Below are 13,371 nucleotides of genomic sequence, written 5' to 3'. Positions count from 1 at the left end.
TTCATTGTTGAGTCATGTGTGATCTAGATTCTGGATTGGTCATTGTAATCTATATTGTTAACACTGTACTGCTCTGCTGTGTTAGTGACTAGTTATGTGCACTGTTGTCTGATGTAATGTCCTTCTTTGTTATTTAGGGAGCCAGTTCTCTCAGGACCAGTCCAACAAAGGCAGTAGAGGGAGCTCAGACCAGCCTTGTGAGGACAGGGTAAGTCCTCACAACACAACACAACACAACACAACACAACACAACACAACACAACACAACACAACACAACACAACACAACACAACACAACACAACACAACACAACACACACACACAAACGCACACATTCACACACTGCAGTAAACAAACACACTTCCTGGCATAATGCCTGCCTGCTCATTAGGTTTGTGAATAGGAAGGAAAGCTGTATGGTGTCATGATTTAGCATTTCAAGTCTTAATAATTCCTATCCATAAGGCCAAATAGGGAAAAAAATGTTTTTACTGTAACGCCAAGGACTTCCTCGGTCACTCTCTTTAACAGATTTTCTTAGTGGGTCTTTAACTGTGAGAGAGAGGCAGAGAGTGCATTGCTGTGTTTGTGTGTGTGTGTGTGTGCTCGAGTGTGTGTGTGTGTGTATGTGTGTGTGTATGCTCGATTGTGCGACTGTGGGTGTGTGTGTTAGAGTGTGCTCAAGTAAGTGTGTGTGTTTTTGTGCGTGTTAGAGTGTGCTCGAGTGAGTGTGTGTATTAGAGTGTGTGTGTGTGTGTGTGTGTCTGTTGTTGTTTGTAGAGTACAGAGGATTAGAAGAAGGCTTAGTGACAGGCATGATTATAGTTCCCTCAGAATTTGTCCATGTGAAAACAGGAGATAAAGCTCAACTTACTACGGTCTGGCATCTCTGACCCAGGCTGGAATCCTGACTGCTTTCTTTGGCTATTATTTCCCCTAAATACTGTCCCCAGGCAGTGCTCAAAAAGCAATTGCATTTAGTTTCACAGTTTATGATCTGAGATACTCATCTGTCACTCAAACGTTCGCTTATGTCCTTCATTGACAGCTAGTTGGTTAAGGGCTTGTAAGTAAGCTTTTCACGGTAAGGTCTACACTTGTTGTATTTGGTGCATGTGACAAATAAAGTTTGATTTGAGTTACATGCGCACATCTTCAAGTTCAGATTCCGCCATGAATGTATTAAAAGACGCAGATAACCTAGTATATAATTTAGCCTAGTGACTTAACACGTTTAGCGACAGTGCATCTACCTTTAGTTGTGAGTGCTTTTATTCAGGACTGGTTCTCTTAGTCAGTCAGTCCTGATGGATTACAACAATCTCATGAAATAACTGTTTTAAGATCATTTTGGGGGGCTGATTCTCACTGTGGTGTGTGTGTGTGTGTGTGTGTGTGTGTGTGTGTGTGTGTGTGTGTGTGTGTGTGTGTGTGTGTGTGTGTGTGTGTGCGCGCGCACATGCTGAGGTTACAGTTACTGGGGTGGGGTTTCTGTTAATACACTACATAACCAAAAGTATCTGGACACCTGCTCGTCGAACATCTCATTCCAAAATTAATATGGAGTTGGTCCCCCCTTTGCTGCTATAACAGCCTCCACTCTTCTGGGAAGGCTTTCCACTAGATGTTGGAACATTGCTGCGGGGGCTTGCTTCCATTCAGCCACAAGAGCATTAGTGAGGTCAGACACTGATGTTGGGCAATAAGGCCTGGCTCTCAGTTGGCGTTCCAGTTCATACCAAAGGTGTTCGATGGGGTTGAGGTCAGGGCTCTGTGCAGGCCAGTCAAGTTCTTCCAGACTGATCTCGACAAACCATTTCTGTATGGACCTCGCTTTGTGCACGGGGGCATTGTCATGCTGAAACAAGAAAGGGCCTTCCCCAAACTGTTGCCACAAAGTTGGAAGCACAGAATCGTCTAGAATGTCATTGTATGCTGTAGCGTTTAGATTTCCCTTCACTGGAACTAAGGGGCCTAGCCCGAACCATGAAAAACATCCCCGGACCATTATTCCTCCTCCACCAAACTTTACATTTGGCACTATGCATTGGGGCAGGTAGCGTTCTCCTGACATCCGCCAAACCCAGAGTCGTCAGACTGCCATATGGTGAAGTGTGATTCATCACTCCAGAGAACGCTTTTTCACTGCTCCAAAGTCCAATGGCGGCGAGCTTTACACCACTTCAGCCGACACTTGGCATTGTGCATGGTGATCTTAGGTTTGTGTGCGGCTGCTCGGCCTTGGAAACCAACTTCATGAAGCTCCAGACGTACAGTTCTTATTTTGACGTTGCTTCCAGAGGCAGTTTGGAACTCAGTAGTGAGTATTTCCACGTGCTACGTGCATCAGCTCTCGACGGTCCTGTTCTGTGAGCTTGTGTGGCCTACCACTTCGCAGCTGAGCCGTTGTTGCTCCTAGACGTTTTCACTTCACAATAACAGCACTTACAGTTGACCGGGGCAGCTCTAGCAGGGCAGAAATTTTATGAACTGACTTGTTGGAAAGGTGGTATCCTATGACGGTTCCACGTTGAAAGTCACTCATTAACTTCTATGGGCTAGGTGGGACGCGTCTGCGGGACACAGCCAGTGAAATATCAGGGCGTAAAATTCAAAAACAACAAAATGTCATAATTGAACTTTCTCAAACATGCAACTATTTTACTCCATTTTAAAGATAAACTTCTCGTTAATCTAACCACATTGTCTGATTTCAAAAAGGCTTTACAGCGAAAGCAAAACATTAGATTATGTTAGGAGAGTACATAGACAAAAATAATCACACAGCCATTTTCCAAGCAAGGACATGTGTCAATAAAACCCAAAACACAGCTAAATGAAGCACTAACCTTTGACGATCTTCATCAGATAACACTCCTAGGACATTATATTACACAATACATGTATGTTTTGTTCGATAAAGTTCATATTTATATCCACAAACAGCATTTTACATTGGCGCGTGATATTCAGAAAATGTATTCCCACCAAAACATCCGGTGAATGTGCACATCAATTTACAAAAATACTCATCATAAACGTTGACAAAATATATAACAATTATTTTAAGAATTATAGATAGACTACCCCTGGATGCAACCGCTGTGTCAGATTTTAAAATAGCTTTACGGAGAAAGCACATTTTTCAATATTCTGAGTACATAGCTCAGCCATCACGGTGAGCTATTCAGACACCCGCCAAGTTCGGGGCAACCTAAACTCAGAATTAGTATTAGAAATATTCTCTTACCTTTGCTGATCTTCGTCAGAATGCACTCCCAGGACTGCTACTTCCACAAGAAATGTTGTTTTTGTTTGAAATAATCCATATTTATGTACAAATACCTCCGTTTTGTTCGTGCGTACAGATCACTTATCCAAAGGCATAACGCGCGAGCGCGGAACGAGAGACGAAAAGTCAAATTGTTCCATTACCGTACTTAGAAGCATGTCAAACGCTGTTTAAAATCAATCTTTATGGTATTTTTAACATAGAATTGCGATAATATTCCAACCGGACAATAGCATATTCATTCAAGAAGATAAAAGAAGGAACGGCGTGCTCGTGTGACCGCGCATATCCAATCCCTTTGTTGCCAGGCAGACCACTCAGTAACTGAGCTCCTATTATCTTCCCAGTGACAGGAAAATGCTCAAACCACTTTCTGAAGGCTTTAGACAGAAAATGGAAGCCTTAGGAAGTGCAACGTCACCCCACAGACACTGTAGCTTCAATAGAAACTCAAAAGAACTACAATTCTCAGACTTTACACTTCCTGCTTGAATTTTTCTCAGGTTTTTGCCTGCCATATGAGTTCTGTTATACTCACAGACACCATTCAAACAGTTTTAGAAACTTCAGTGTTTTCTATCCAAATCTACTAATAATATGCATATTCTAGTTTCTGGGCCAGAGTAGTAACCTGTTTAAATTGGGTACGTTTTTCATCTGGCCGTGAAAATACTGCCCCCTAGCCCAGACAGGTTAAAGCCATTCTACTGCCAATGTTTGTCTATGGAGATAGCATGGGTGTCTGCTGGATTTTATATACCTGTCAGCAATGGGTGTGGCTGAAATAGCCGAATCCACTCTTTTGAAGGGGTGTCCACATACTTTTGAATATATAGTATATAAATAATATGCCATTTCGCAGACACTTTTATCCAAAGCAACATTTTTGTATGGGTGGCCACAACTGGAATCCTGACATTGCAAGCGCTATGATCTAGCAACTGAGACACTCAGGACTACTGTTAATTGATAACATGTAGCATGGTGTCTCTTTCTGATCAAGGGGCACTCAAGCTGCAACCCATGAGCTTGTCGTGGTTGGCTGTCAGTGGTTTAGTTTTTTTAAATTTTACTGTATAGTCTACTGTACTATGTTGATTCTTAGCAATCTCATATCTCTCTGTGCGTCAGTGTCTTCACAGGGTGGAGTAGTTCACTGTCAGGAAAGTGTGTGTCTTATCATTTATATGTAGGCCAACTCAATCCAAGCTAACCTTTTTTTTAAGGAGATTGGAGATTTGAACATCCTTTGATCTTTTTATTGGTTTTCAGACAGTATTGGCAGATGTTAGGGGGGAGACAATGATGGATGAATGACCGGTAGGAAGGGCTAAGCCGAGACCCAAACCCTGTGGATGGGCATATGTGGTCTAGAGCGTTACAACTTGACCAGACTGAAAGTTCAGTGTGGAGACAGAGGCAACTTTGGGAGAAACGGAAGTTGCCTACGCCAGCACATTGTGCTGATCTCATTGTCTGTCAGTTTCTTTCCCTCCTCTTCTTTATCCTCCCTCTCTACATTTCTCTGTATGTTCATTTCCTTCCTCCCTTTCCCCTAGACATGAAGTGTGCTGCCTCCACCCTCACATGCTCCTGCTACTGGATGTGTTGTAAGGGAGTGAGCTGTGGCTACAACATAGCAACTCTCAGGCAGCAGTGGTTGGATGGACCCTTACGGCTGACATGACACTGACACCTTTGTTTGCACAACTGTGTGTAATTATAGAAATAACAGCTGGGTTAGGGAATAAGTTTGATTATGTCAAAACAGGTCAAGGGTTTGTTGATAAAGATTATTATCTGCTCTTTTTCCATTGTACATTTTTTTGGGGGGTGGGGGAATCAAAATTGAAGACAGTTTAGGTGTCATAATGATTAGGTCCTTAGAATTGGGATTTGTGTGTGGAGCAAGCAGCAACTGTACTTACCATTTATGTTTGAGACTGACTCTGAGGTTCTATTGATAATGACATTTATTATGCAAGAAGTGTAATCTGTATTTCTGAGATCACAGCCATTTTACAATATGATGCATGAAAGTGCGGGAATGATTGGCACGAGATGAATACAAGGTTTTGTTTCCCCTAAATGTCCATTATGTGCATTGTCAGGGTGGGTCCCAGTACCTGTCCGGGAGACAGCTGTGGCGCAGAGACTTTATGGCAGCAGGAGCTTGGGAAAGGGAGGGGATGTTCTCGTGCTGCAGTCCGGCTCCAGCAGCATAGAGAGGAGAGGAGGAGCGAGAGAGGGAGAGTGAAAAGAACTGCTGGCACGTCAAAATTGGAACAAATCCCTCACAGGGGAGAAAAACTTACGCAGTCACAAAGTCACGTCAGCGACGAAGAATGTGCGCTTTTGATACATGTTTGAGATGTTCTTATAGCCAACGTGTATTTTTTTTTTAAAGGTAGCTAGGGGTGTTTGTTGTAGGAACATATAATGTGACCCGTTACTCGCCAGGCTAAATGGATGTGACAACTATACCGGTCCATCTCATCCCGACTGGGTCACGGACTTGATTTGCCCTCTCTGTTTACTGAATGCGCACGCTGGTTTACATGTTCTAACGTGACACGAGGGGAATAACAAACTGTGCTCCTTGAGCCATAGGAAGAGACTCGTAAATCACCGCATAGGACAAGTGCGAAAGTTGCGATAGGAATCGGTGCATTGTCATTCATTGGCGCGGTGACCGGGGCTACGTTTGCTGGATGAGTAGAGGAACGATTTGATTGTAAAAAATGGAGTGGAAACATGTTGAGGCTGTACAGGAATTTACAGTTGAAGGACAATGCAGCAAAATTAAGGTGCGATCTTGCAGAATTACCTGGGACGCCCACCAGGTAATAAAACCAATTTAAATTAGATCTCTTTGATGTTTTGTCATGGTGTAAAGTTTACATATTGTCTGCCTATATGTTTTCATGTGTTTTTATTGGTTTGTATAGCATTTCATTGAATGCTATAAAGGCTAGGAATGGTAAGATAAGGCATGCATAAAAAGCTAATAATATAATAGATTTTATTTTATTTAATCTTTATTTAACTAGGAAAGAATAAAGATATGCCCAAATCCCTGATGATTAGGCTATTACATGTTTGAATATCATCATTTTTCTGGATTTTACTGATCATGCAATATGTCATAATTGCATAATGAAATGAATTTAAGCATGTATATAAGTATTGTCAAATGGCACTGATTTTAAATATAGCTGCCCGTTAGTGTGTGTAATTAAAATATGTAAGACATGTTCTATAGCCTACATCTTTTTCTTTAGGATCCCCATTCATGTGGGGTGTGATTTTAAAGTACATGTGATTTAAGCTAGTGCTATAGTCATACCTATGATGATGATAGGGAGGAGGTCAGAGACCTGGCAGTGTGTTGCCAGGACAACAACCTCTCCCTCAATGTCAGCAAGACAAATGAGCTGATTGTGGACTACAGGAAACATAGGGCCAAGCACGCCCCCATTTCACATCGACGGGGCTGTAGTGGAGCACACACCAACACAGTCGTGAAGTGGGCACGACAACACCTCTTCCCCTTCAGGAGGCTGAAAAGATTTGGCATGGGCCCTCAGAATCTTCAAAAGTTATACTGCTGCACAATTGAGAACATCTTGACTGGCTGCATCACCGCTTGGTATGGTAACTGCTTGGCATTCGACAGCAAGGCGCTACAGAGGGTAGTGCGTACGACCAAGTACATCACTGTGGCCAAACTCCCTGCCATCCAGGACCTCTATACAAGGGGGTGTCAGAGGAAGGCCCTAAAAATGGTCAAAGACTCTAGCTACCCAAGTCATAGACTGTTTTCTCTGCTACCACACAGCTAGCGGTACCGATGCTCTGGAACCAACAGGACCCTGAACAGCTTCTACCCAAAGCCTTAAGACTGCTAAATAGTTAGTCCGGGTAGCTATTGGTTAACTATTTAACTATCTGTATTGACCCTTTTGCACTAACGTTTTGACTCATCACATATGCTGCTGCAACTGTTAATTATCTGTCACTTTATTCCTAGTTATAAACTCAACAAAAAAAGAAACATCCTCTCACTGTCAACTGCATTTATTTTCAGCAAACTTAACATGTGTAAATATTTATATGAACATAATAAGATTCAACAACTGAGACATAAAGTGAACAAGTTCCACAGACATGTGACTAACAGAAATGGAATAATGTGTCCCTGAACAAAGGGGGGGGGGTCAAAATCAAAAGTAACAGTCAGTATCTGGTGTGGCCACCAGCTGCATTAAGTACTGCAGTGCATCTCCTCCTCATGGACTGCACCAGATTTGCCAGTTCTTGCTGTGAGATGTTACCCCACTCTTCCACCAAGGCACTTGCACGTTCCCGGACATTTCTTGGGGGAATGGCCCTAGCCCTCACCCTCCGATCCAACACGTCCCAGACGTGCTCAATGGGATTGAGATCCGGGCTCTTCGTTGGCCATGGCAGAACACTGACATTCCTGTCTTGCAGGAAATCATGCACAGAATGAGCAGTATGGCTGGTGGCATTGTCACGCTGGAGGGTCATGTCAGGATGAGCCTGCAGGAAGAGTACCACATGAGGGAGGAGGATGTCTTCCCTGTAACGCACAGCGTTGAGATTGCCTGCAATGACAACAAGTTCAGTCCGATGATGCTGTGACACACTGCCCCAGACCATGACGGACCCTCCACCTCCAAATTGATCCCGCTCCAGAGTACAGGCCTCAGTGTAACGCTCATTACTTCGATGATAACCGCGAATCCGACCATCACCCCTGATGAGACAAATGCGCCTCGTCAGTGAAGAGCACTTTTTGCCAGTCCAGTCTGGTCAAGCGACGGTGAGTTTGTGCCCATAGGTGACGTTATTGCCGGTGATGTCTGGTGAGGATCTGCCTTACAACAGGCCTACAAGCCATCAGTCCAGCCTCTCTCAGCCTATTGCGGACAGTATGAGCACTGATGGAGGGATTGTGTGTCCCCGGTGTAACTAGGGCAGTTGTTGTTGCCATCCTGTACCTGTCCCAGAGGTGTGATGTTTGGATGTACCGATCCTTTGCAGGTGCTGTTACACGTGGTCTGCCACTGCAAGGATGATCAGCTGTCCGCCCTGTCTCCCTGAAGCGCTGTCTTAGGCGTCTCACAGTACAGACATTGCAATTTATTGCCCTGGCCACATCTGCTGTCCTCATGCCTCCTTGCAGCATGCCTAAGGCACGTTCACGCAGATGAGCAGGGACCCTGGGCATCTTTCTTTTGCTGTTTTTCAGTCAGTAGAAAGGCCTCTTTAGTGTCCTAAGTTTTCATAACTGTGACCTTAATTGCCTACCGTCTGTAAGCTGTTAGTGTCTTAACGACCGTTCCACAGGTGCATGTTCATTAATTGTTTATGGTTCATTGAACAAGCATGGGAAACAGTGTTTTAACCCTTTACCATGAAGATCTGTGAAGTTATTTGGATTTTTACGAGTTATCCTTGAAAGACAGGGTCCTGAAAAAGGGACGTTTCTTTTTCTGCTGAGTTTATATACAGTACCTATCAAAAGTTTGGACATACCTACTCATTCAGGGGTTTTTCTTTATTTTTACTATTTTCTACATTGTAGAATAATAATGAAGACATCAAAACTATGAAATAACACATATGGAATCATGTAGTAAGCAAAAAAGTGTTAAACAAAATGTATTTTATATTTGTTTGCTTTGATGACAGCTTTGCACACGCTTGGCATTCTCTCAACCAGCTTCATGAGATAGTCACCTGGAATGCATTTCAAGTAACAGGTGTACCTTGTTCATTTGTGGAATTTCTTTCATACTTAATGCGTTTGAGCCAATCAGTTGTGTTGTGACAAGTTAGCGGTGGTATACAGAAGATAGCCCTATTTGGTAAAAGACCAAGTCCATATTATGGCAAGAACAGCTCAAATAAGCAAAGAGAAACTACTTTACTTTAAAACATGGTCAGCCAATCCGGAAAATTTCAAGAACTTTGAAAGTGCAGTCGCAAAAACCATCAAGCGCTGTGATGAAACTGGCTCTCATGAGGCCACAGCAAATGAAGACCCAGAGTTACCTCTGCAGCAAGTTCATTAGAATTACCAGCCTCAGATTGCAGCCCAAATAAATGCTTCACAGAATTCTAGTAACAGACACATCTCAACATCAATTGTTCAGAGGAGACCGTGAATCAGGCCTTTATGGTCGAATTGCTGCAAAGAAACCACTCCTACAGGACACCAATAAGAAGAAGAGACTTGCTTGGCGCCAAGAAATACTAGCAATGGACATTAGACCGGTGGAAATCTGTCCTTTGGTCTAAGGAGTCCAAATTTGAGATTTTTGGTTCCAACTGCCGTGTCTTTGTGAGACGCAGAGTAGGTGAGCGGATGATCTCCGCATTTGTGGTTCCCACTGTGCAGCATAGAGGAGGAGGTGTGAAGGTGTGGGGGTGCTTTGCTGGTGACACTTTCAGTGAGTTATTTAGAATTCAAGGCACACTTAACCAGCATGGCTACCAAAGCATTCTGCAGCGATACGCCATCCCATCTGGTTTGCGTTTGGTGGGAGAATCATTTGTTTTTCAACAGGACAATGACCTGACACACCTCCAGGCTGTATAAGGGCTATTTGATCAAGATGGAGAGTAATGGAGTGCTGTATCAGATGACCTGGCCTCCACAATCACCCGACCTCAAACCAAATTAGATGGTTCTATCGCAGAGTGAAGGAAAATCAGCCAACAAGTGCTCAGCATATGTGGGAACTCCTTCAAGACTGTTGGAAAAGCATTCCAGGTGAAGCTGGTTGAGAGAATGCCAAGAGTGTGCAAAGCTGTCATCAAGGCAAAGTGTGGACTTTTAAGAATCTCAAATATAAAATATATTTAGATTTGTTTAACACTTTTTGATTACTACATGATTCCATATGTGTTATTTCATAGTTTATGTCTTCACTATTTTTCTACAATGTAGAAAATAGTGAAAATAAAGAAAGACCCTTGAATGAGGCAGGTCGAAAGAAATTTGAGTAATCAAGGTGACAGACATTGACATATTAAATTCCGCCATGCACACTCTTGCCTGCATTTATCTGATCTACAGTGTAATCATTAGTCCAACAGTTGCAAACGAGAGTTTCTGTTGGACAAATTTAGGAATGTTTATCCCCATTTTGTTATGTTTGCTTCCGTTTAAGCAACGTTTTTCAACAGAATCGGCGGAATGAATGCACCCCTGATCACACACAGACACAGTTCACTTTCATAGCAGCCACATATAAAAACCATGGTCCATTTGAACGTTGTATTCCTTCTCGCATCGACGCGCTCTTTTTCCTTCGCTTGTGGACTTCAGTGCACAATACATCAGCTTTCTGTGACCAGGCAAAAAAACCTATCCAGGTCAAACCTTGATATCATAATTGCTAACCACTACACACAGCCTAGATCGTTGTCACAATATTATTATTATATGTCATAGTCAACATAGCTACTAGAACAGTGTACAGTCAGCAGCAAGCAGTTACACCGGCAGGCCCTGTGGCAAGAAATTAATAAAACCAAAAGCTTACCTTGACTTGGAAGAATTCCAGTGTTGAACAGCCATAGCCAGCTAGCTAACATAGCGTCCCTCTCTGTTTGAACCGGGTGTTTGAGTAGGCTAAACTAGCTAGCTGCATTCGCTAGCTAAATAAGTGAAAGTGAAATACAACAAAAGCTCCCTCACTCTCTCTTGCCTCTCCTAATTTGTTCAAAACGGTTTAACTAGTGCTTTTCTCTCTCTTTGAGTCAACTACACAACATATTTTACACATTGCTAGCTAGCTGTAGCTTATGCTTTTAGTACTAGATTCATTCTCTGATTCTTTGATTGGGTGGACCACATGTCAGTTCATGCTGCAAGAGCTCTGATCGGTTAGAGGACATCCCCCGGAAGTGTCATAATTACAGTGTAAGTCTATGGAAGGGGGTGAGAACCATGAGCCTCCTAGGTTTTCTATTGAAGTCAATGTACCCAGAGGAGTACAGAAACTAGCTGTCCTCCGGCTACAACATGGTGCTACCCTACAGAGTGCTGTTGAGGCTACTGTAGACCTTCATTGCAAAACAGTGTGTTTTAATCAATTATTTGGTGATGTGAATATATTTAGTATAGATTTATCTAAAAATGCTAACTTTAAAAAAATGTTTCACTTAAAAAATTCACTAAGGAGGATGGTCCTCCCCTTCCTCCTCTGAGGAGCCTCCACTAGTACATATCTACCTCAATTACTTCTTACGTCTGCACACCGACTCAGTACTGGTGCCCCGTTTTTAGCCAAGTTATCATTACTCATTGTGTATTTATTATTACTTTTATTGCGTGTTTTACTTTTCTATTATATCTCTATTTTCTTTCTCTCTCTATTGTTGGGAAGGTCACGTAAGTAAGCATTTTACTGTCAGTCTACACCTGTTTTTTAACATTTTATTTGTCTTTTCATATGGATAAAATATTGCAGGTACAGTACTCTGGCATGGTCGTGCGTATGGTATGAGGGCTGAGTCAGAATTCTGATCCTGCACAGGGACGCTGTTTCCTAATATCAGCAGTTATGTCAATGTTTGATGTGAAGGAAATGCACTGTTACAGTTTTTTGTCCATTTCCCTTATCTTGCATTAGACCCTGACTGACCCCTTCTCTCCTGCTGTTTTTGAACTTACAATGACAGACTAGTTAAGACAGACAGCAGTACAGTTATCAAAGTTCAACATCTGTTTGTAGCTATGTTGTATGAAGCTTCTCTACAGTTCTGTTGAAATGCAAACAAGCCTGCTTCAGTGGTCTTTTAAAACCTCATTTGACATAATTTGGTGCCTCTCTAGAATGAGGACAATTTTGCCCATAGGCCTAATCTATGGATTCCACTGGTCCAAAATGTTCAGTGTAGTACTCCTATCCTTCTGGCAATGGATGACCCAATGTTCCACTGTTGAATTGTTACTGGTGACTTGAAATGTTGCATATTTAAGCCCCTCAGGGGAGAGGAAGTCATGTATTCAAGGAAATCTTGATGTGACAGGCGACACTTGACATGTCCATTGACTGAGGCATGAATGAATCGACCACTCAGAGGCACCTTTCATTGTTCCACCACACACACACACACACACACACACACACACACACGAGGAATGACCCTATTTCCCTCTTGGCTTCTATTGTCCAAAGGCAAACAGCTAGCCTTCCTGTTTTCACTAGCTCACAGATGCTGCCTTGGCACCACAAGCTAAAGCACCAGAGGCCTGTTCAAGGTTGATGTAATGTAGTTCCCTTTGAACATCATGGATTGGAGTGGTCCAGTGACCTCACTAAGCTGTGCTTTGTAGTCTTCCTGTTCACTAGCCCTTTTCTCAAGATACAAAACCATAAACTCTTCACCTCAAAATGATAGACTAGAGATCAAGCACCTGAGGGAGATTATGAGTTGACTGTGAAAGCAGGACTTAATGTGTGTGTTTTTATAAAAAGTGTGTGTGTGAGAGAGAGAGAGAGAAATATATAGAGAAATAGAGACAGCATTGTGTTTGTTAATCAGTGACTATACACAAAACTATACACAATTGCAGGACATGGCAGGACTACAAGCGTCCTGTTTAGGCAATCCAGGCATTTCCTAGTGGTCCAGTGATGATTGCTGGTGTGTGTGTGAGCGCCATGTGACTGCAGTGAGTGTGCACTGAGAAATGCATTTAAACAAAATAGATATTGTTTTTGACAGCTGTGTGTTGCACACATCCTGTACACAGCATCACGGGTCAGCATCAAACCTTTAATATCATGAGCATAATGTTTGATATTCAAATTTGTTGTAACACGGGTCGTCTAAAGGGGACCAAGGCGCAGCGTGTATAGTGCTCATATTTTAACTTTAATGAATACACTAACAAAACGAACGACAACAGTTCCGTCAGGTGACATACAGAAAACTACCCACAAAAACCCAGGAAGAAAAACCCCTACTTAAATATGATCTCCAATCAGAGGCAACGAGGATCAGCTGCCTCCAATTGGAGATCAACCCAAACATAG

At 42.7% G+C, this 13,371-nt stretch overlaps 1 protein-coding gene across 11 annotated transcripts in view; it reads left to right on the top strand.

Moving 5' to 3' along the window:
• Positions 1–13,371, top strand: part of LOC106601027 (apoptosis-stimulating of p53 protein 1) — a 45,200-nt gene that overhangs the window by 14,428 nt on the left and 17,401 nt on the right. For 10 of the 11 annotated variants that reach the window (XM_014192908.3, XM_014192891.3, XM_014192936.3 and 7 more), the window contains one exon: positions 138–208. In XM_014192908.3, the coding sequence (XP_014048383.2) occupies positions 138–208 (71 nt within the window). Of the gene's footprint in view, positions 1–137; positions 209–5,507; positions 6,136–13,371 lie in introns of those variants that run through there. The other variant, XM_014192956.3, reaches the window with a different exon arrangement.

Source organism: Salmo salar, chromosome 01 (genome assembly GCF_965601325.2).
Source record: "Salmo salar chromosome 01, fSalSal1, whole genome shotgun sequence".
Taxonomy (NCBI): Eukaryota; Metazoa; Chordata; class Actinopteri; order Salmoniformes; family Salmonidae; genus Salmo; species Salmo salar.
Note: the sequence above shows the minus strand (reverse complement) of the source record. Positions and strands in the feature narration are given on the sequence as shown.